General features: G+C 39.7%; 2 protein-coding genes and 1 pseudogene across 5 annotated transcripts; 2 read left to right on the top strand and 1 right to left on the bottom strand.

The window, feature by feature from the left end:
- The first annotated feature begins 777 nt into the window (after positions 1–777).
- Positions 778–1,886, top strand: LOC306990961 (uncharacterized protein). The gene is made up of 2 exons (XM_079598319.1): positions 778–1,129; positions 1,224–1,886. The coding sequence occupies exons 1-2, from the start codon at positions 906–908 to the stop codon at positions 1,462–1,464; spliced, it is 465 nt and encodes a 154-aa protein (XP_079454445.1). The 5' UTR covers positions 778–905; the 3' UTR covers positions 1,465–1,886.
- A 533-nt stretch (positions 1,887–2,419) lies between these two features.
- Positions 2,420–9,242, top strand: LOC306990377 (uncharacterized protein). Of its 3 annotated transcripts, XR_013795863.1 has the most exons (4): positions 2,461–3,000; positions 8,086–8,316; positions 8,415–8,449; positions 8,544–9,242. XR_013795863.1 is itself a non-coding variant. In XM_079597141.1 (3 exons), the coding sequence occupies exons 2-3, from the start codon at positions 8,226–8,228 to the stop codon at positions 8,782–8,784; spliced, it is 465 nt and encodes a 154-aa protein (XP_079453267.1). In that variant the 5' UTR covers positions 2,420–3,000; positions 8,086–8,225; the 3' UTR covers positions 8,785–9,238. The 3 variants fall into 3 exon arrangements, 2 of the variants coding, with proteins under 2 accessions (XP_079453267.1, XP_079453266.1); XM_079597141.1 differs by having other exon boundaries at positions 2,420–3,000; positions 8,086–8,449; positions 8,544–9,238; XM_079597140.1 differs by lacking the exon at positions 8,086–8,316 and having other exon boundaries at positions 2,559–3,000; positions 8,356–8,449; positions 8,544–9,237.
- On the bottom strand, positions 4,248–5,090 carry LOC306990370 (annotated as a pseudogene). The gene is made up of 2 exons: positions 4,860–5,090; positions 4,248–4,746 (listed from the first exon to the last, which is right to left on the bottom strand). The product of its transcript is annotated as an uncharacterized misc_RNA (transcript).
- Positions 9,243–24,470: the final 15,228 nt, after the last annotated feature.

Here is a 24,470-nt window from a genome sequence, read left to right as displayed (position 1 = left end):
AGTATATTTTCTTTAAATTGACCCGGATTAAAAAACTTTTGCACAGAAGTGATTTTGAAGTGAACGTGAATGACGTGGGAAACGCTTGCAGAGTTTAAATCCCTGGGGTTTTATTAGTATTTGTCCGTCTCATTATCATGTGAATAGACACACTTCTATTGTTGTGTTTGTGTGTCAGTGTGAGAAACTCTGGAGAACAGAGTCACAGTTCTAGTGTAAATAATAATGTGCAACTTTTATGCATTAGTACGGAGCACCTTAAGTGACATGGTGATGGAATAATCTATATCTTTATTATCAATCCTTCCTCAAAAAAATTGTTCCGTCTACTTGATTCACTATGTTAAGCCTATTATAAGTGTTTATATTTCAGACGTATCGTCGGAATGGTCTCTGGAGAACAGTCACATCATCAGCATCCTAAACCCAAACACAACCTCAATATTGGACACACACAAGAGAGTCGACACACTTATGGATATTTACACACATATCCTGCAGTTTCACATGGGAATAGACTTTCTTAAAGCATGTTAGACTTTCAAGAGTCCACAAGTGTTTGTTTAGCACTGACAAGATCATCGAAAAATCATGTGTATCAATTTTTAACACTTGTATTTTCAAATCCAGTGTTAATGATGCACTATATAGAAATTAAGTCTAACCCTAAATTTAATTTGTAGTTGAACTTTTTTTCCTTTGCATTTTTTACACCTGTGCTGAAATGTATAATTCTTTGCATTTTTTAATTGTTTTAAAACAGATTTTCAAAGCATATTGACTGTGTCCTCTGCATTATTTAAAAGCTACAACTGCAGAACTCTTGAGTTGAACATCTTGTGGGAACCTGAAATGTCCTGCGTCCCCACATTCATAAAGATGAATATAAGTGACCTTACTGGCAGATGGCGGTGTGGAGAACATCCCACCGATTCACTCATCAACACAGTATTGTTCACTATTCTGAGGCTTCTGATTGGCCGAGAGGAGTGAGGTGTGAGTATAAATGCAAGATCATGAGACGATATTTCACAGCGAAGACACTTCAGAGCTTGAGCTTCAACATGGCGACTTACATGGACGTGTCTTTCCAGAGCAGCTTCAAGACTCAACATGTTCAACACGCAAGGTGAGAACTTCAGAAACTCATGAATCCATAAAGCATTATCTTCTAAGCTTTAAACTGTTAAATGCACATGAACTAAAGTGATTGTTGTTTTCAGATGCGTTCTTACATGTTTGGAGAGAAAGTGTGGCAACAGTTTGGAGAAGCTGAAATCTGCTCTTGGAGAGTATCTTCAGAACGGCATCCACAGCTCAGATCTTCTGGAGAGGGCCGTGTCTTTCATCACCCTCAAACGAGTGTTACTTTCCCATGACGGCTACTCCAAATATTCCCGTGACATCCTGCGTCTTTTCCCGGATCACTCAGAGGATGTAGCAGCGTTGTGCTCGGAAGAATGAACATCTCCTGAACAACTCTTCACACAAACCACTCTTAGAAGAAAGACTGAACATAAAGAAGACTTAAAAATTCTCTCACTATATAACTTTGGATATATAACTGTATGTCTTAATGATTTTTACATTTGGATTTAAATTTCTTGCTCAAAAGAATATTTTTATATTTTTGTTTTTACAAATGCTCCGTTTTATGCATTATATGCATTATTTCTGGCAGTTACACTGCATTATAACTTAATCTTTGTGTTTGTAAATGAATGCTGTTTTCGTTTAAACTGCACAAAGAGTTTTTAACCCAAAGCTCCTTTAATGGAGCAAATGTTGTTCTATATAAGTATTGTGATTCAACAATGATCTCAAGCCATACAAATGGACAACTGCGTCCAAAAAATAGAAAATAAAAGAAGTTATCTTTTTTACAATTCATATTTCAGTCTCTTATTTCATGTGTATTATGAAGATTTCCTGCATGCTCCTTAACAAGTCAAGCTCTTACATATAAAATCTGCCACATGTTTCTGCTCTCAGTTAGAACAGAGAAATGCATTTGATCATTTTGCTCATGCATTAAATGCATTGAATATCCTTAATAGATGTTAAGTCAGTGATTCCTCGATCTGGAGTTCATGTAGGCTATCCCAGGATTACTCAATTATATACATTATATATAATGCATAAATATTTTCTTAAAAATTATTTATTTTATAGTAGTGACATGGTGGGAAAAATAGGCTATATTTGAATGCTTTTTCATTCCCCAAGAAACTTTGCGTTCACTCACAAAACCTTTGCGTTAACCCGAGAAACAAAGTTTGTGTTTGCATGCATAACTTTTGTGTTCTTTGCGAGCAAATGCAACATTTCTCAGTGGAACGCAAAATATTTGCGAGAGAATACCAAAGCACTGACATAATTTTTTCATCCTATCTAGTTTTCTTCTTCACTATGTCCCTTTAGGCTCTCCGTACATTTGTGTGAATGGCATGTCTAACTACAGAGCCCCTTAATTATATTTGAGTCAATGCATCATCAATACTTCCTCCTAAACGTGTTTATGGTAAGCCTATTATAAGTGTTTATATTTTAGACATGTCGGGATGGTTTTGGCGGGAAATTGCGTACATGTTGCGTACATGCCTCGAGACATGTTCCGCGCTTGTCTCGAGGAATCAATGAATGCATTAGGCTAATGCATGAGTAAAATTATCAAATGCATTTCTCTGTTTTAACTGGGAGCGGAAACATGTAGGCCTAGCATATTTTATATGTAGGAGCCTGACCTGTTATGGAACAGGAACTCTTCACACAAATGCTCTGGTTGCTTTGCCGCGTGTCTGGTGTGAGAGGTCAGGGGTTAGTTGTCAAAACGAGCGAGAACAACACGTGCACATGGAGCCGATAAATCTCCAACCTCCGGAGAATCACCAGTTTAAACAAACGCCGAACAGGAGAGTCTGCTGGCTTGGCTTTTCAGAGATGGAGAACTGAGGGATTGGAAAAGTTGTAAAAGCGACGCGGAGATGATTTATTACTCAGGTGAGTAAGTGTTTTATTGAACAGATACATTTAAGATGGCTTCAATGATGCATGTTTCTGAGAGCCTTTAAAACCCTCAGTTTGCAGCGTTTTCATGATAGAAAAATTGAGTCTGAGAATGAAATGTGTGTGTGTGTTTGTGTGTGTGAGTGTTGAAGGAATGACTGTGATTGTTTAATGAGTTTGACAATTGAGAGATAATGTTGGGATGGGATTTTGTGGGTTAATTTTTTATTTTTTTATTTATTAGAAAACATCGGGACTATTTGTGAGGCGGACGTTTTTTTTTTTTGTGGCTTATTTTCATTCAAGACAAAGAGGGAGAAGAGTCCTCCTTTTAACATAGGCTACGCTACAATGACATTAATAATCACAGAAGATGTCAGGTGTTCAATTGATTGTTTTATTTCGCAGCAGAAATACATTCACTTAACTGCTTTTGTGTTTTAAAACTTCATTTGCCTTCACAAAAAAACAAATGATCACGTGATCAATTAAAATGACAAATGCCAATATGACAAAGTTTGCTATAAACCTTCACAGAAGGAACAGGGACCGCTGTATACAGTACAGGAGAAGATTTAGAGAACGTCGAGAACCAAAAACCGCTTACAAACCCTTAAAACAGGATGAATTTGAATATGATATATGATAGACCAAAGAGGTAAAGATCAAATATGAATCATAAAGTCTCTGTAAAATGGTAATCCCAGAGGAAGACAAATATTAGCCCAATTTGAATCACTATAAACAGCACAGAATTTATAACGCATCACATTAATATCAAGAAATTATAACATTTCATATATAATTTTCTGTGTAAATTGATCAGCTTTTAGGACAAAGCTTGATATGTTAAATCATTATAAACTGTCTTTACAATAATAAAGAAATGGGTTTCTTCACATCTCTTGAAGATGTAATGTAAGTCAATGTTGTCTAATATAGACATCAGTATATTCCCATCAGAGATAAAATATAAATCCTAAAGTCTCTCTATGAATATCATCTAAGAGGAAATAAAATATAACCCCAATTTGAGCCACAAACAGCACATAATAATTAATAATGAAGCAAGATTCTTGTCAGTGTTCTGTGTAATCGACTCTTCATCAGCTTGTAGAACAAAGCTTGAGTATGAATAGCCTTTAAAATAATAAAGGAAGTGTTTCCTTCACATCTTATCAAGATGCATTTAATGTAAAAGTCAATGTTGTCTAATATAGACGCCAGTAAATGTTCCCATCAGGAACTCTTGAGTCTTCACAGAAGATCGGATCATCAGCACTTTTGCAGCACAAATATCTCTTCCAAACTGGAACTCATGAAACAGTTTTTCTCCAGAAGAGAAGCTGAAACGCCACAGTCACTGAGTCTAGTGTAGATGTTCAGTGTGAGATCTAGCACGGCCTCCAGGTGGCGCTCTTGTTGGCCTTCATCTCTTTGCTGAAGGTGTTCTGGTCTGAGCAGCCGAGGCACGACACTTTCCCTCCTGTTCTGATCACATGATGTCTGCAGCTTCTGGAAGAGCTTCTTCTCTGGCTCTGTGTCTTCATCTCATCTCTGGATCTCACACACACTCCTGGAGAAGCCTTGATTGACAGCATGTGAACTGGAACTGTGAGCGTCATCTCCAGGATTTCTGCTTTCTCCAGCTGGGAATCAGGAGCTCTGGAGCCAGAAGACACTTGAGCTGCTGATGAGAGCATCTCTGCCCCGCATCTTCTCCACTATTGGCTTTCTCAGCTGCAGATGGAGACAGAAAAGCATCAGGAACGTGTCTTGGAATAAGCAGTGATGGAGAAGAGTCGTGAAAGCTGCGGATGTGATGTTGCTGTGAGGAGGATCATGTGATGTACCTTGTTGTTGAGAGGGAGATGCTCCTTTGAGATGATTGTAGGTGTCATGTCTGGATCTCTGTGCTGTAGATCTCTGTGCAGAGCGAGTCTGATTCACAGCGGCTGCAGATCCTCTATTTATACTCACAAATCTCCATATGAATGTGTGAGGCTTGAGCTTGTTGGAGTTTCTCACAGTCTGGAGCCAATGGAAGAGCTCAACCAGACAATGAGGGATGTGGGCCGCCACATGCTCAATGATCCTCTATCTGTGTGTCTCAGGGGAGAATCTGAGAAAGTGCTGACCTGTAGAGATCTGGTGTTCACATCAATGTCACTGAAGCAACACACACTCCTCATTAGAGACACGCGGCGTCAGTGACTCCTGCATCGCCTCACATCACATCATTCCTGCACATGGATTCTCAATTACTGTGTAAAGCAGTGTTTAATGCACATTCCTAAGGTTAATATCACACTAGAATATATTTAAAAAATCTGTATATAAAACGGTATAACCAATTAGATCAATGCTTTATTTATGGAGCGCATTTAAAAACAACAGAAGATGAACCAAACTACTGTACAATTTAAGAATAAAGTTTAAACTTGAGAAAAACGGAAAGAGAGGAACAAGAATTATACATTAATAAGAAAAATGCTGAATAATGAAATGCAATATAACGGCAATACAAACTAAACTGTTCAAATGCTTTCTAATTGTTGAAGCTTTTTTAGAGACGCATATGGATTTTATGTGCATAAAAGTTAAAAATGTCAAGTCTTTCCACAGAAGTAACTGCAGATATTTGTCTTAATTTATGATCTTTAGCATTATGATTGCTGTAGTGACGTCACAGCCTGATGATGAAGCGTGTGTGTGTGTGTGTGTGTGTGTGTGTGTGTGTGTGTGTGTGTGTGTGTGTGTGTGTGTGTGTGTGTGTGTGTGTGTGTGTGTGTGTGTGTGTGTGTATGTGTTGGTCAGTGTGAGTAGATCTCATGTGAGGTTCCCACACTGACTCTCTGTCTTCACATCAATGGAGCACAAAAGCATCCAGAGTCCTGAATGAAGCATTAGTGCCGCTGAAGACTCTGTTCTTGCTGACGTCACCGGCCATCTGGAGGCAAACGCGTCAGTTATCACACACTTTATGATCACAACTATTCTCTTGCAAATATGCAACTTTCCTAAATTTAGAATGGAATATGCAATAAAAAAATAAAAAAAAGTTTTATTTGCTTTTTTTTTTTTTATCAAATAAGATTTTAGTTGTGTTTGTGAGATGTTTGCGTTTAGATGACAGAAGTGTCTTAAGTATCTGATGCAAAAGTTTAGTCATTGCAAAAGTTTATGATGCTCGTTTCCCGAGTCAGGGAGTTATCACAATTATTTTCACAATTGCAGATACATTTCCTGCATATTATATGAATTATGGAATATAAAATAGCACTTTTAATTTCCTTTTTTTAGCATAAAATAAGATTTTAGTTGCATCTGTGAAAAAGTTTTGCAATTTGATGAGAAAAGTTTCTTAAGTACCGGATGCAAAAGCTTAGTCATTGTAAAAGTTGATGATGCATAAAGGAAAATTAATAGTGATATTGCTGATTCTGGTCACACTGCTGATGACATCATGAATATGACATCATGTGAATGCATCATGCATGTGTGTGAATGTCCATAAGTGTGTCGACTCTCTTGTGTGTGTCAAATATTGAGGTTGTGTTTGGGTTTATGATGCTGATGACACTAGAACTGTGACTCTGTTCTCCAGAGTTTCTCACACTGACACACACACAACAATAGAAGTGTGTCTATTCACATGATAATGAGTCGTAATGCAGGACAGATTCCCTACAGGCTTTCTCACGCCTCTGCGGCGCAATACTTGTTATAATACGCATACATTTTTACACTAATTTCTTAAAATAAAGCATGGATTTAGTCCTTTCATTTTAAAATGTATAATATTAGTATATGATCATATAGTGTAAAGGTTTAGTCCAATCTGTTCATGCTGGTCATCTTACTTGAGGTCTATTGTCTTTGACTGAGTTCTGTCTCTCACGCTCTCTTCATTCACTCAATTTAATATCAGAATATTAATTTTGGCAAGGTTTTCTCAAAGTTATGATGAATGTTCTTCTAGTAATGTTTTTTTTTTCAATCTGGTCTTTACGAATGTTCTCTAAACATTAGCACAAAAGCATTATTTATACATTGCATACATATACAACTGTTTTTCTGGAAAAAATTTTTTAATGTTACTTGTTTCAGTGAACAAGTAACGTTCCCATAATGTTTGCAAAATTATAAAATGGAATATTCCTTTAACGTTTGCATAATCAAGAAAAAAAGTTTTTAAACATAAAAAAAACTGTATGCTTTTATAACGTTCTAAGAACATTGAAGAAATAATGTTTTCATAACTCTACGAGAACGTTAGCAAAGCATTAGCTGGACAGGTATACTGTACAGTTGTCCTCCAGTAAAAACTGTAACATCAGTGCTAAACAATGCAGTGAGGGATGTGTGCCGCCACATGCTCGACGCTCAATGAACACGCAGCTGCTTTCTAACAGATCTTTATTCTGGCGGCTGGAGTCTCAGAGACACACAGATTCACACACTTCTGTTTTCATCACATTAAATCACTCACACAATAGAAGTGTGTCGGTTCTCACAGGAGTAACTGGACTTTACAGGCTTCATGAGTTCAGAGACCATCAGAATGTTTATGTTTTAGACGACCTATTCAACGGCAACCACAATTATTTGTAACAGTATATATAATTAGTGTTATGGTTGTATATATATATACATTTACAGGTGAAACTCGAAAAATTTGAATATCATGCAAAAATTCATTTATTTCAGTAATTCAACTTAAAAGGTGAAACTAATATATTATATAGACTCATTACATGCAAAGTGAGATATTTCAAGCCTTTATTTCTTATAATTTTGTTATAAGAATTTGTCATAATTATGAAAACCCCAAATTCAAAATTAGAATATTCTGAAAAGGTTTTCATAAGCCATAATCATCAAAATTATAACAAATAAAGGCTTGAAATATCTCACTTTGAATGTAATGAGTCTATATAATATATTAGTTTCACCTTTACTATATATACTCAATATATCAGTTGAATTACTGAAATTAACTTTTGCACGATATTCAAATTCTCAGAGTTTCAATATATATATTTATGTGTGTGTTCTGTGCATTTTTTTTCCCAATAGTTGGAATTGAAGAACTCTTGTGATTTCAATAATCACAGTTGTCTCTGACTTTCATATTTTGAGTTGAACATCTTGTGGGAACCTGACATGTCCTGCGTCCCCACATTCATGAAGATGAATATAAGTGACCTTACTGGCAGATGGCGGTGTGGAGAACATCCCACCGATTCACTCATCAACACAGTATTGTTCATTATTCTGAGGCTTCTGATTGGCCGAGAGGAGTGAGGTGTGAGTATAAATGCAAGATCATGAGACGATATTTCACAGCGAAGACACTTCAGGGCTTGAACTTCAACATGGCGACTTACATGGACGTGTCTTTCCAGAGCAGCTTCAAGACTCAACATGTTCAACACGCAAGGTGAGAACTTCAGAAACTCATGAATCCATAAAGCATTATCTTCTAAGCTTTAATCTTTTAAATGCACATGAACTAAAGTGACTGTTGTTTTCAGATGCGTTCTTACATGTTTGGAGAGGAAGTGTGGCAACAGTTTGGAGAAGCTGAAATCTGCTCTTGGAGAGTATCTTCAGAACGGCATCCACAGCTCAGATCTTCTGGAGAGGGCCGTGTCTTTCATCACCCTCAAACGAGTTTTACTTTCCCATGACGGCTACTCCAAATATTCCCGTGACATCCTGCGTCTTTTCCCGGATCACTCAGAGGATGTAGCAGCGTTGTGCTCGGAAGAATGAACATCTCCTGAACAACTCTCACACAAACCACTCTTAGAAGAAAGACTGAACATAAAACCTAAAAACCTTAGTTTAAGATATTTGAACATCTCAAACTATAACGCCTTAATGCAACTTTTATATCTTTATTTTTTATATTTCTTGCTCAAAAGAATATTTTTATATTTTTGTTTTTGCAAATGTTTATTTTATGCATTATATGCATTATTATCGGCAGTTACACTGCCATTTATTTTAATGTTTATCTTTGTAAATGAATGTACTTTATGCTGCTTTTCATTTAAACTGCATGAAGAGATTTTAAACCCAAACTCCTTTAACTGGAGTAAATGTTAAAAGTACTGTGATTCAAAAATGATCTGATTATTCTGATGACAACACAGTAAAAGGATGATGATATCAAGCCATACAAACGGACAATTCTGTCCAAAAATAAAACGAGAGATTTACTACACTTTACGTTTCAGTCTCTTACTTGATTTAATCTTTCTCATTTTTTGTATTAAGAGAGTTTCCTGATCCATGAAGTGTCAGATTCCTACAAAATAAAATCAAAATAGGCCGTCGCCTACATGTTCATTTTGCTTGGCATCGTTAAAGGTGGAAACACATTTTCCTAAAACTGACTGACATGACACATGTCATGAATATGAAGGAGGTTTTATGCATGTTTATGACAACTGTCATTAAGTGTTATTCGCTCAATTATGACATTTTTAATGCAAATATGACATTGTTTGAGATGTCGGTTACAATAAGGTTCATTAGTTAACTACATTAGTTAACATTAACTAATAATTAACTGAACTTATAAAGCATTTATTAATCTTTGTTAATGTTAATTTAAACATTTACTAATACTTTATTCAAATATTGTTAACATGAGTTAATGCAGTGTGAACTAACATGAACAAACAATGAACCGCTTTATTTCTATTAACTAACATTAACAAAGATTAATAAATACTGTAACAAATGTATTGCTCATTGTTAGTTAATACATTAACTAATGTTTAATAACTTAACCTTATTGTAAAGTGTTACCGAGATGTCTTTGTTATGACAACTTGACATAAACCAATACATCATAACCTGTCAGTGTCTTGGTAATGACAACTTGACATTACCAAGACAACATAAATTGTCATAAATATGTCATAAACATGACATAGCAGATTAATTATCAAACTTAAGAAACCTTAGCTTTATGGGTTAACATTACATTAAACTGTCAGGTGGTTGGTTTTGACATTGGCTGTCATGAGGCCATTATAACTGTGTGTGAATATAAAACATGAATATTTTTCTTGACCTCAACTACAGTGGTACAAATTGTTTTTTTCATTCAAATGTTATAATGGCCTAAAATGTTAAAAATGTCATAATTGAGCGAATTACACTTAATGACAGTTGTCATAAACATGCATAAAACCTCCTTCATATTCATGACATGTGTCATGTCAGTCTTATGCACACCCCTTCAAGTAAAGTGTTACCCAGAATTGTAAGTTGCAAAAGTATTGGGAGAGAAAATAACATGGCCTAGGCCTATAACAATGACATGCATATAGCTAACTTAGTTCTGTTACTCAAAATAAACATTAACTGAAATAAAATAAAATCGAAAAAACCCAAACTTTATTTCGCCTAGCTGCCGAATTACATATTGGCCAATTACACACTTTAAGTTAACGCAATAACACACTTCAATACAGTATGTGTCTGTGGAGTTCACAATAGTGGTCAAGATAATGAGATTCGACTCTCTGGGTCTCTTCAAATACACACACTTGCAGTCTTTGCACTTGACCACTTCTCTACTTACGTGACGCACTTCCTGTATTTGGCCCAAGTGTTCAATAAGCGTGATGACTACAAGTGTGTGTAGAACTTTTTGATTACCTGATGGGACACGCTTATAGTGTTGCAAAAATGCAAGCGTTTACAGAGCTTTATTTTGATTTTCAATACGTTGCATTTTAAAAAGAAACTTCTAAATGTCTGGTCAGTCCATATGTACAGAAGACACAATTTATAATTGTGGTGCTTCTAATTATGTGATCTAAAGCAGTTGCAAATGTTGTACAAGATACACAGCCTTTGCACCAATAAAAAGACAGTTTTACTAATTGCTTGTAATAGCGAATTAATTTAATTTACAGTGGAATGTTTTCCTCGTTATATCTCGCAATTTCGGGGCATGTGGTTTCCCGAACCTAATGCATGATGGGATATTCTAATCTTGGCTTTGATTACCGCTCTGATGTGGTATTCAAGACAGTGTGCGCTTTGGCATTTTTAGTCTTGCGCACGCACTTACTTCCTGTCGTGTGTATGCGCTCTCAAGTGGCCAAGACCACAGACAAGTGTGGGTATTTGGAAATCTCTTTTGTCATTAATTTTTTTTGCTTTTGTTTTTCCACTCACTCTCTGTCTCCCTCTTATGGTGATGTTGGGAAAGTTCAACTCTATAACTGGTTGGTTGATGTTGGTTGGGCGCACTTACTTCCTGTCGTGTGTATGCGCTCTCAAGTGGCTAAGACCATAGATATATATATAATAAAAGCTAGATGTCTCGTCTGCGCTGCTGGCCAATGGAGGTCGACGCCCTGGCGGCCATCTTGTCACAGTCAGCTCGCTCACTCGTAACATTGTGTTTTAATGGTGCATGTACTTTTTAAATAACCATAACCTGCTCAATTTTCTACCAATTTTCAAACGGGTTGGTTTGTTATAAACGTCAGAGATGTAGTTATGACACTGCATACTTATGAATAATTATAATATTATATATTTCAACATGTTCAAGCATCCAGAATTATAGCCACGTTAATAACGTTTGTAAGAAACCAATCCGTTTGTAAATCCGTCAAGATTTCAGCGAGATAAGAGTATTTGTGTTCGTGCAGATCACTCGCCTTACATCAGGAACCACAGAGACCCCCAGAAAGCTTGCCTGTGACAAGATGGCCGCCGGTGATGACGTTAGAGACTCCGCCGTAAGACATCTAGCCTTTATTATGTATATCCATGGCCAAGACCACAGACAAGTGTGGGTATTTGGAAATGCCCTTTTTTGTCATTCATTTTTGCTTTTGTTTTTCCACTCACTCTCTGTCTCCCTCTTATGGTGTTGTTGGGAAGGTTCAACCCTATAACTGGTTGGTTGATGTTGGTTGGGCGTGAGGACGGCCGATACTGAGAACCTTTAGTGTTGAAGGACTGGCAGGCTGCGTCTCAAATCGCATAAGCATACTCTCTTGAGTAGGTACTTATTTTGAAGTAATTAGTTGTAAAAAAGTAAAAAAGTACGTTCTTTTAGACATATAGTTTAATGTAATCTGGAAATATTGCCCTTATCATGTGACTTAGCAACATTAAGTTACGTCGCTTTACTGCAATTCATAAATCCTCTCCCGTGGCCTCATGGGATGGTAGTGTCAAATATGCACACTTCAGAATCTGGTAGGTTCATCCGTGTGCTTTTTTCATACGCATTTAGTTTAGTTAGTTTAGTTTAGTAGTTTAGTAGTTTAACATGTAAAAAAAAAAAAAAAAAAAAAAATATATATATATATATATATATGTGTGTATATGTATAAAAAAAATATATATACAGTAGCTGAGATCTTGATTCAAGATTGAGTTTATGAGCCACACCAAATCTGTTTACCCCTTTTGCTCTGATTGAACTCATGAAATGTCTCAGAAGTCGTCAGATGTTTAGAGATTGAGTCTGAGAGCTAATGGAGTTCAAATTTTACAGACGAATCATGCAAAGATAAATAGATTTATTAAGAAAGACTCACAGTGGGTATATTCTAATGTCTTCGCAATAGAAGTTTTGGTGTTTAAAGATAGATTTAAGAATCAGTAACACTGAATTGAGTTTTTGCATGTTTTGTGAGTACAGTGAATTCGAAACCAATTGTTCTGCCAAAATGATGCATTTTTTAGAAACGCTCGAAACACGACTCCAACAGTGTAAATGCAATGAAAATCAACCCAAACATGCATCATAACTCCTTTTACAAACGTTTTCTTGAAACTACAAATCATCAAATACCATTAAACATGATGTGTCTGTATAATATGCGTTCTTTTATTAATTTATAGGATTTGTTTTGTGTTATGGATGGCTTAGCTGATCAGGCCAATAACTGGGCCTAATTCTCTTAATTTCTTATTATTCAAATGTGGCATTAAAAATGTCTATATTATAAAGCTGATTGGAGGACAGGTACCATAAAGAAACACACACCCGTTCATGGATTCAATGAGATCGGCCGTTGGTGAACCATTGAAATATCTAAATGTTTCAAAATCATTTTTGTTTATGGAAATGACTTGCGCAGTTTGATACGTTCTTCGAACCGAATTTACAATTCATAAAGTCTTCGAATTTACAATTTTTTTGTGTTTCGTGTGTGTAGATGAATGCATTTGTATCTAAAGCTTTAGAGTTGTGCAGTGGAATTCACACATCATTGTCTCAGACTCCAGGTGTGTGTGTGTGTGTGTGTGTGTGTGTGTGTGTGTGTGTGTGTGTGTGTGTGTGTGTGTGTGCTGGTCAGTGTGAGTAGATCTCATGTGAGGTTCCCACACTGACTCTCTGTCTTCACATCAATGGAGCACAAAAGCATCCAGAGTCCTGAATGAAGCATTAGTGCCGCTGAAGACTCTGTTCTTCCTGACGTCACCGGCCATCTGGAGGCAAACGCGTCAGTTATCACACACTTTATGATCACTATTATTCTCTTGCAAATATGCAACTTTCCTAAATTTAAAATGGAATATGCAAGAAAAAAAAAAACGTTTTATTTGCTTTTTTTTTATCAAATAAGATTTTAGTTGTGTTTGTGAGATGTTTGCGTTTAGATGACAGAAGTGTCTTAAGTATCTGATGCAAAATTTTAGTCATTGCAAAAGTTCCCGAGTCAGGGAGTTATCACAATTATTTTCTTGCAAATATAAAATTTTCCTGCATATTATATTTATTATGGAATATGCAAAATAGCACTTTTAATTTCCTTTTTTTTAGCATCAAATAAGATTTTAGTTGCATCTGTGAAAAAGTTTGATGAAAAAGTTTCCTAAGTACCGGATGCAAAAGCTTAGTCATTGTAAAAGTTGATGAAGCATACAGGAAAATTAATAGTGATATTGCTGATTCTGGTCACACTGCTGATGACATCATGAATATGACATCATGTAAATGCATCATGCATGTGTGTGAATATCCATAAGTGTGTCGACTCTCTTGTGTGTGTCAAATATTGAGGTTGTGTTTGGGTTTATGATGCTGATGACACTAGAACTGTGACTCTGTTCTCCAGAGTTTCTCACACTGACACACACACACAACAATAGAAGTGTGTCTATTCACATGATAATGAGACGGACAAATACTAATAAAACCCCAGGGATTTAAACTCTAAGTAGTTTTGATCTGCAAGCGTTTCCCACGTCATTCACGTTCACTTCAAAATCACTTCTGTGCAAAAGGTTTCTTTGTTTATCAAACATTTTTATCCGGGCAATTTAAAGAATAATATAGTGATATACAAGTTAAGTTCCCTTTCGAAGGGAACTCAACAATACGTCATCGACGCTATGGGGAAACGCCTCAGGCGTGACAGGTGTCTGAAATCACAATCAAATCACGGCAATCACATTGACCGGCGACAGCCCGTGAATCATTAACGTGAATGATTAACGTGCGACCTGGAAGTATATAAGGGCGCCTTGCAAACATGACAAATCATCTTTTCGTCTTCAGGGACTGTTTTGTCTGTAACCGCTTTTGAAAATCAGGTATTTATGAAATGCACTGAGAAGGCTGAGTGTTTTCAACTGTGCTTTTTCTGTCTGGGAAGGAAGAGCGCGCACAGGCAGTTCTTGAGGGAACTGCCTGTACAATTGCGAGCGTTTTTCTTTGAGAACGCTCCGATCTCGTCTGACCCTCTCCTTGAGAGAAGAGGGCTCAGCGTCTGGGTGTTAAAAAAAAAAAAAAAAAAAAAGGGATCCCAGATGAAGCCCGCCGATCGCCTTGAGAGGGGTATAATCCTCTCAGACGATGTGGCGGCTGACGAGATTAAGCAGTGAGTGCTTTTCCGGACAAACAGGAGATGGCTGATGAGGGTGGTGATAATCAATCTTCTCAGCCACCCTGCCCCGTGTATGCTGAACTGGTGGTTTTATGGTAACGTTAGGGGAAAAATCGCTCACTATGAGAGCGTTTTTTCCCCAGTCATAAAACCACTAGCTCAGGTGAGCCTTTCATTTCTTCCCGATCTCATACTGAGATCAAGAGGACATGGAAGAACCCATACTCTGCCCGTGTCCACCGACATCAGCGGGCTAGTCTCACTGATGTTGAGGTGATAGGAGAGCATGGGTATGTGTCGATGCCGCCCATTGACGAGACGTTTGCAACTATCTCGTGTCTGGACAGGCGTCTACACTGAGAGCTCAAACCCTGCCAGTTGAATGGCAGAGCATACACGCCAGCGGGTCAGGCCGGTGCTACCCTGCACATCATGGCGGTGTTGCAGGTACACCAGGCCAATCTGCTGGGGGATCTCGTCCAGGGGGTGGGGCCCCTGAGGCGGTTACTGAGCTGCGCCACGGAGTGAACCTGGCCGACATCGGGGAGAAGAGAGAAAGTCTTTCTCCTCGATTCGCTGCTTTCGCCCTCTGAGCTTTTTGGCACCTCCGTGTAGGCGGTGGCTGGAAAGTTCAGAGAGGCGAGGGCGCGCTCAGCTGTATTAGGACAAATACATACCGCTGAGATCCGTATCCACACCCAGACAGACGGGAGGGCCTGGCCCATCATGGTCCGGGGACCTTAGACAGGGCCAGAGAGCCAGTGTCGCCTCTCGTGCGCCTCCTCCGTGGAGGAGTAGATCGCTGTAGAGGTGCAACTCCCGCAAGAAGAGGGATCTGAGGGAGGTGATCCAGCACGATTGCACACAGCATCGGCATGGATCACCTCCCCCTGAGGGCGTGATTATATCTTAGCCCTCTCCTCTCTTCCCCGACTCCCCAGACGCTTTCTACATCAGGCCTGAGGCTGGGCTCATGGTTAGAACAATGTTCTGTTGGCCTGCCTCTGCTTGGTTAGGAGAGTGCCTCTTTCAGGCATGTAAAGGTGGTAGACCCCATGTTCATAAAGAACTGTCTGGTAAGTCTTCACTTCGCACGCCGCAGGTGAGCTGAGTGGTCTTCTTTAAGAGTAATTTTGTGTGCAACTAACACTAAAATTTATCTCTCTACAGACCTCGTTCCCTGTATAGAGCTATGGGGTCATGTAAGGTACATTTTTGGATTATTAGGGCCCTGAAGTCCCCCTTTAGGTGGCTAGAACGACTATCTTAGCCCTCGGGCTGTTAGCCACCTCAGGGTAGAGTAGTTGGTCTCCCTCCCCTAGGATTTTCATCTTGGAGTATAGACTGACGCTAGTGCTTCAGATAGATCTTATGTCCGGTCCATGGGACCGTCTGACTTCCTTCCTGAGTACATCGCCCCCTTGAGCTCTGTTTGGGTTTTCAGTGGGCTGAGCGATTCTGCAGCCAGTTGTATGAAATAATAACTATTTTTCTAGTAAGGCTGTGGCTCCTCCGAGCCCTCAGGTAGATCTATGCTTGCAGGCTGGCCCTCACCAGGGCCGCCTCTGTAGCTGGCCTAGGCTGTGCCAGGGATAGTGGAGGCGCTCTGCTTAAGCATTTCTGCCTCTGAACCTTCACTGTGTGAATATAGGTTCCTAGCATCCCTGTATGACAGCCTCCTCCAATGGGAGTCGTTAGGCCAAGGCCCGCCCCCTTCTCTGCATTCTGGGGCGACAAGTGTAATGCAGCGTGGTGCAGAGGCATGGTTTATAAAGATCCTGGGTTAGGCCTCAAATAGGCCTCCCCGGTACAATGTGTCTTTATTGAGCAGGGTTAGGCCGCCTTTCGCCTCACGAAGAGGCTGGGTCTGTCTGCCCGACCCTGCCGTGCAGAACTAGCATACGGATATGGGCTGCCAGTATAGGCTTTACTCACCTCGCTGAGCTACTGCTCAAGCGTCGGGTTGTAGGTGGTTGGCTCACAAACAAGCCCCACTCCCCTAGGTTGGGCACAGATACTTTTTCTGTCACCCCTAGAGCCACTGGCGGGCCCGCACCCTGGTAAACCTCAGGGTGAGGTGGAGAGTATTCCCCTGTGATACAGGGCAGGTCTGAGTCCTTCACTTTCAGTTCTGTATTATCCTACCTCGCACCACTATGGCTCGGGTTGAGCGGAAAGTTCTAGCCTTCACTTCTTTTTTGGTCGAAGTACGCTCCCCTGAAGCCAGAGCATTGCCATGAGCTGACGCCCATGCTTACAGATGGTAGGCCCCTGGCTCTGGGGCCTCCATTGAGGCAGAGTGGCGTATGTTGTACTCCCCTTGCTCAAAGGGTGCTAGCGCTTTTGCTGAGTACACTGCCATGGGCAATGTGATTAGGTACCAGAATGCTGTAGGCGCTGTGTAAACAGCTTATCTGCCAACGAAGGCTGCGCCATTAGGTAGTAGGCCTCAGCAGGCCTCCTGTATGGGCAGCCCCCAAGTGGGCGCTGTAGGCCAGCTCACTTCAAAAAAGTGTTGCTGGCCTTGGTGGTTCGGGCAGTTGACTCACTGATGGGTAGTAGGCCCTAAACAGGCCTCCTCGGAAGTGAGTCCCAACATTGTGGGACTTACTTGTTGGTGTGGTATGATTCCCAACAGTGTACCTTTGGAGCAGATTGACTTGCTGTCAGCTAGTAGGCCCAACCAGGCCTCCCTGATAGGCGAGTCCCCAGTGGGCTGGCCTTAGCAGGCCGCCTTCGAACCGTCACCCAGATTCAGCTTACGGTGGCTATCAGGTAGTAGGCCTTACCAGGCCTCCCTGTAGGCAAGCCCAAAGGACAGGCAACTGGACAGCTAGCCTGACCTACTATCAGGTAGTAGGCCTCACCGGGCCTCCCTGAAGGCATGTTCTCACGTAATGTGATTATCAGGTGGTAGGCCGCTAACCGGGCCTCCCTGAATGTGAGCTCCCAAGTATTGTGGCTGTCAGGTAGTAGGCCTCACCAGGCCTCCCTGAAGGTAGTTCCCACATACTGTGGTTATCAGGTTACAGGCCTCACCAGGCCTTCCTGGTCATGAGCTCCCACATGCTGGGGTTATCAGGTAGTAGGCCTCACCAGGCCTCCCTGAAGGTGAGTTCCCTCATACTGTGGTTATCAGGTTACAGGCCTCACCAGGCCTTCCTGGTTATGAGTCTCCACATGTCAGGTTACGGGCCTCACCCGGCCTTCCTGAATGTGGGCTCCCACATATTGTGGTTATTAGGTTACAGGCCTCATCCGGCCTTCCTGGTTTTGAGCTCCCACACACTGTGATCGCTAGGTTACAGGCCTCACCAGGCCTTCCTGGTCATGAGAGCTCCCACATACTGTGGTTATCAGGTTACAGGCCTCACCAGGCCTTCCTGGTCATGAGAGCTCCCACATACTGGGGTTATCAGGTGACAGGCCTCACCAGGCCTTCCTGGTCATGAGCTCCCACATACTGTGGTTATCAGGTTACAGGCCTCACCAGGCCTTCCTGGTCATGAGCTCCCACATACTGGGGTTATCAGGTTACAGGCCTCACCAGGCCTTCCTGAATATGAGCTCCCACATACTGTGGTTATCAGGTAGTAGGCCTCGCCAGGCCTCCCTGTGAGTGGTTCCCCAACGATGCTGGGTTCTGGAAGCTAGTGGCCGCCTGCTATCAGTTCAGCTGGCCTTATTAGGCTGTTGCTAAAAGCGAGCTCGTGCCCTGGCTCAACTAAAGTGTTCATCCTCTGCTTCTGGTTCCCTCCCGGAACTTCTTACTCTGCCTACAGCCTGGTTTCCTACCAGTCGGTCCATTGCTCCCCTCACTGAGGGTCACTATGAGTGTTGGACTTTTGAGTCTGGTCAGACGGTTGTAGGCCTCTCGTGAGGCCTCCCAGTTAGATCAGCCCCTAGGCCTTCACAGGCCTCCTCAGTGTTTCAAACACAAACACTGGGTAGATCCGTGGATCGAGTAGAGAAACTCCCCTCTCTAGCAAGGGTTTAAAGCACTATGCTGAGTCATACTCTCCGGGATATCCCGTCTCTGAGATCCGGCCTGAGGTTCACTGCCAGCTTCGCAGTCCCTCGGGTTGGATGCTTTACCTAAGGCAAATGTCCAGAGGCTCTGTCTCCGGACAGACAGGAATTTGGCCAGACTGAAGTGTCCGACGTAGTGACACCAGGTCAGGCCGTCCTGGTGGCATTTCGGGTGGTATATTCCCCCGTATAGTGACTGGCTGGGGTTCCCTCGGGTTCCCTAGCCACATTCCCTAGAAGGGACCCCTTCTAATTTGAAGTTGTGGTCCTAGGCCTTTGAGCAGGCCCAGGTAGGCCTTCGGATTACATATTTGGAGTTCCTCCTGCTAGGCTTATAGCTTGGGCTATGACCGTAGGGAATGCTGTCACTGACAGCCCAGTGTGACCTGAGGGTGAGTGGTTCTTGCATTTCATTTGAACTTGCTGGTTCTGACAGTTGTCACTGCCTCCTGGCATGCACTCCCCTCAGCATGGCGGAGTGGGTATATCGTTCCCCATAGCGTCGATGACGTATTGTTGAGTTCCCTTCGAAAGGGAACGTCTCAGGTTACAACTGTAACCTATGTTCCCTGAGAACAGGGAACGAGACAATACGTCTCCCTGCCATGCCTCGGGGCCTGCCTACCAAACAGTCCCTTCAGACGAAGGATGATTTGTCATGTTTGCAAGGCGCCCTTATATACTTCCAGGTCGCACGTTAATCATTCACGTTAATGATTCACGGGCTGTCGCCGGTCAATGTGATTGCCGTGATTTGATTGTGATTTCAGACACCTGTCACGCCTGAGGCGTTTCCCCATAGCGTCGATGACGTATTGTCTCGTTCCCTGTTCTCAGGGAACATAGGTTACAGTTGTAACCTGAGACGTTTTTCACATTTAAAAGGATTTTTTTATTATTATTTTATATATAATATATATATTATTTTTTTATCACAACAGCCTAGCTATTATAAAGTGTATTAATGGTCCAGTGCGACACACGGCACAGATGATTCAGTCTTTGGGAACCGAGTTACTCCTGTGAGAACCGACACACTTCTATTGTGTGAGTGATTTAATGTGATGAAAACAGAAGTGTGTGAATCTGTGTGTCTCTGAGACTCCAGCCGCCAGAATAAAGATCTGTTAGAAAGCAGCTGCGTGTTCATTGAGCGTCGAGCATGTGGCGGCCCACATCCCTCATTGTCTGGTCGAGCTCTTCCATTGGCTCCAGACTGTGAGAAACTCCAACAAGCTCAAGCCTCACACATTCATATGGAGATTTGTGAGTATAAATAGAGGATCTGGAGCCGCTGTGAATCAGACTCGCTCTGCACAGAGATCTACAGCACAGAGATCCAGACATGACACCTCCAATCATCTCAAAGGAGCATCTCCCTCTCAACAACAAGGTACATCACATGATCCTCCTCACAGCAACATCACATCCGCAGCTTTCACGACTCTTCTCCATCACTGCTTATTCCAAGACACGTTCCTGATGCTTTTCTGTCTCCATCTGCAGCTGAGAAAGCCAATAGTGGAGAAGATGCGGGGCAGAGATGCTCTCATCAGCAGCTCAAGTGTCTTCTGGCTCCAGAGCTCCTGATTCCCAGCTGGAGAAAGCAGAAATCCTGGAGATGACGCTCACAGCTCCAGTTCACATGCTGTCAATCAAGGCTTCTCCAGGAGTGTGTGTGAGATCCAGAGATGAGATGAAGACACAGAGCCAGAGAAGAAGCTCTTCCAGAAGCTGCAGACATCATGTGATCAGAACCGGAGGGAAAGTGTCGTGCCTCGGCTGCTCAGACCAGAACACCTTCAGCAAAGAGATGAAGGCCAACAAGAGCGCCACCTGGAGGCCGTGCTAGATCTCACACTGAACATCTACACTAGACTCAGTGACTGTGGCGTCTCAGCTTCTCTTCTGGAGAAAAACTGTTTCATGAGTTCCAGTTTGGAAGAGATATTTGTGCTGCAAAAGTGCTGATGATCCGATCTTCTGTGAAGACTCAAGAGTTCCTGATGGGAACATTTACTGACGTCTATATTAGACAACATTGACTTTTACATTAAATGCATCTTGATAAGATGTGAAGGAAACACTTTCTTTATTATTTTAAAGGCTATTCATAATCTGATGCATACTCAAGCTTTGTTCTACAAGCTGATGAAGAGTCGATTACACAGCACGTTATATGAAATGTTATAATTTCTTGATGACAAGAATCTTCCTTCATTATTAATTATTATGTGCTGTTTGTGGCTCAAATTGGGGTTATATTTTATTTCCTCTTAGATGATATTCATAGAGAGACTTTAGGATTTATATTTTATCTCTGATGGGAATATACTGATGTCTATATTAGACAACATTGACATTTACATTAATGATGATTCTATGATTCGATCTTTTATAAAGACTTCTCTTTTCTCTTTTTGAGAAAATGTCCTTGAACTATTTTTAGTTTGAAAAATAACTTGTATTGCAAAATACCTTGATGCCACTAATAATTAGTAAGTGCATTAAACTGCATCTTTCATATCCTTTGGGTATAATTTTCACCTTTGAGGTGATGCATTGTGTGACTTGATCAAATATCTCATGTGATCAAAATATCGACTTTGAGAAATTTGACATTGTGTTTTTCCTGTTTTGGGGAAATTCTCTAATATATTGTTAAATATACATATTTGTCTTCAGTGAAGATGTTATATGAATGGACCTGTGATTTATTTTTTAAATCTGTTTGTTTTGATTAATATTTTTAATCTTAATTGCTTTTATAAAAGCGAATTGTGCTGTTTATTTAACCTCACGAATCGTTTGAAAGATTCTGTGATTGTTAAAGTTCTGTCATGTTTGATATTTTGATATTTTACCGTCGCCGTGTGACTATTCTGATCTCTTAATGATCATTCTTCTCAAACTGAGAAATGTTTGTTTAATCATAAACGCCGCTTCAGTTCTGTTGAATATGTTGATGTGTCTTTTGAAAAGACTGTTTTATGATGTATAATCTTTGCTCTATTGAGGGCATAAATGTATATTGGAGATTCTCCGAGCACATGTTGTGATATATTATCACATGTCTGAATTATGTCATTTCTTCAATGACAAAAGTAATATTCATGACAATTAAATCAGTTGATCTTATTTCTGTCTCTGCATTTATTTATTTATTTTAAGTAGCCTATATATCCAGACATAAAAATAACTTAAAATATGAAACAAACAAATATGATTTATTATAATAAAAAGTAAATTCTTACAACACCTTAAGTCTAGTTTGTAATTCTTACAATAATTACAGGAATACTTGATTCTGTTTGGTCTATAGCACAATCCATAAAGTTCACTTCACCTGATTTTTATTTATTTATTAAGGACACAATATAACATCATCAAATTCAAACAAAACTTGAGTTTGGAATATTAATACTCAGTAATATGCAATAAACTTTTATTTATGTTCATATATAATATAAACATCAATGTCTATTTCTATTAAATATTTATTATCATAAATATTATTTCATTTACTTTTCAATATTTGGACCTCATAAATTGAGTGATTTAACATCTGGTGTGATGTTTAATATGAAAGCTAATGTGATTTGGTTAGTTTGGATGTGTCTTTTTATATGTAACCCATAATCATGATATTTTCATTATAACTGTCGGATCCAGTGAAAAAGCCCTCAGAGCTTCACTAATATTTTTTGGAATATTGTTTTGAATCAATATTTCCTGTCCATGTATTTATAGATCTGAGCACCATGTTCATTCTGTGCTAGGGTTTATTTTGCCCACAAATGAAATAAATATATGTTCTGATTTTAAAATATATCTCATGAAGATCATACCATTGTTCTCATTAAATTGACTGGCAGGCCTAAAGTTAAAGCACCGGTGAGAGGCATGTGTGTATTGTAGAGTAATGAACAAAGTGTTATTGATTGTAATGCTTGATAAAAAAAAAAAAAAAAACTTCTAATTAATTTAAAGAATCATGTTTTTTGTTCAACAAGTATTGCGCCGCAGAGGCGTGAGAAAGCCTGTAGGGAATCTGTCCTGCATTAAGACTCATTATCATGTGAATAGACACACTTCTATTGTTGTGTGTGTGTCAGTGTGAGAAACTCTGGAGAACAGAGTCACAGTTCTAGTGTCATCAGCATCATAAACCCAAACACAACCTCAATATTTGACACACACAAGAGAGTCGACACACTTATGGATATTCACACACATGCATGATGCATTCACATGATGTCATATTCATGATGTCATCAGCAGTGTGACCAGAATCAGCAATATCACTATTAATTTTCCTTTATGCATCATCAACTTTTACAATGACTAAGCTTTTGCATCCGGTACTTAAGAAACTTTTGTCATCTAAACGCAAACATCTCTCACAAACGCAACTAAATTCTTATTTGATAAAAAAAAAAAAAGTAATACGTTTTTTTTTTTTTTTGCATATCCCATTCTAAATTAAGGAAAATTGCATATTTTTATTTTTTAAGCTTTTGCATACGGTACTTAAGAAACTTTTCTCATCAAATTGCAAAACTTTTTCACAGATGCAACTAAAATCTTATTTGATGCAAAAAAAAAGGAAATTAAAAGTGCTATTTTGCATATTCCATAATAAATATAATATGCATGAAAATTTTATATTTGCAAGAAAATAATTGTGATAACTCCCTGACTCAAGAAACGAGCATCATAAACTTTTGCAATGACTAAGTTTTTGCGTCAGATACTTAAGACACTTCTGTCATCTAAACGCAAACATCTCTCACAAACACAACTAAAATCTTATTTGATTCTAAAAATATATATATTTTTGGTAACACTTTATTTCGATAGTCCACTTCAGACATTCTACTAACTATAAGTAACTTTGCAACTACTTGTCAACTAACTGTCATTAGAGTATTAGTACACTGTCTGCTTAATATCTGCTAACACTTCATTTTGATGATCCCCCAACAGATATTCTACTATAAATAACTTGGCAACTACAATTCAACTTATTCTCCTAACCCGAAGCCTAACACCTAACCATAACCTACCAGTCTACTGGCAGTGTACTAATACTTTAATGACAGTTAGTTGACATGTAGTTGCAAAGTTACTCATAGTTAGTAGAATGTCTAAAGTGGACTATCGAAATAAAGTGTAACCATATTTTTTTGCATATTCCATTTTAAATTTAGGAAAGTTGCATATTTGCAAGAGAATAATAGTGATCATAAAGTGTGTGATAACTGACTCGTTTGCCTCCAGATGGCCGGTGACGTCAGGAAGAACAGAGTCTTCAGCGGCACTAATGCTTCATTCAGGACTCTGGATGCTTTTGTGCTCCATTGATGTGAAGACAGAGAGTCAGTGTGGGAACCTCACATGAGATCTACTCACACTGACCAGCACACACACACACACACACACACACACACACACACACACACACACACACACACACACACACACACACACACACACACACACACACACACACACACACACACACACACACACACACACACACACACACAT

This window comes from Phoxinus phoxinus, assembly GCF_949152265.1.
Source record: "Phoxinus phoxinus genome assembly, chromosome: 22".
NCBI classification, from domain to species: Eukaryota; Metazoa; Chordata; class Actinopteri; order Cypriniformes; family Leuciscidae; genus Phoxinus; species Phoxinus phoxinus.
Note: the sequence above shows the minus strand (reverse complement) of the source record. Positions and strands in the feature narration are given on the sequence as shown.

Bases quoted from the DNA above. Each gene is read 5' to 3' on its own strand.
- LOC306990961 (XM_079598319.1), top strand. From the start codon at position 906: ATGGCGGTGTGGAGAACATCCCACCGATTCACTCATCAACACAGTATT. The intron at 1,130-1,223 runs GTGAGAACTTCA...TGTTGTTTTCAG, and splicing joins CAACATGTTCAACACGCAAG to ATGCGTTCTTACATGTTTGG.
- LOC306990377 (XM_079597141.1), top strand. From the start codon at position 8,226: ATGGCGGTGTGGAGAACATCCCACCGATTCACTCATCAACACAGTATT. The intron at 8,450-8,543 runs GTGAGAACTTCA...TGTTGTTTTCAG, and splicing joins CAACATGTTCAACACGCAAG to ATGCGTTCTTACATGTTTGG.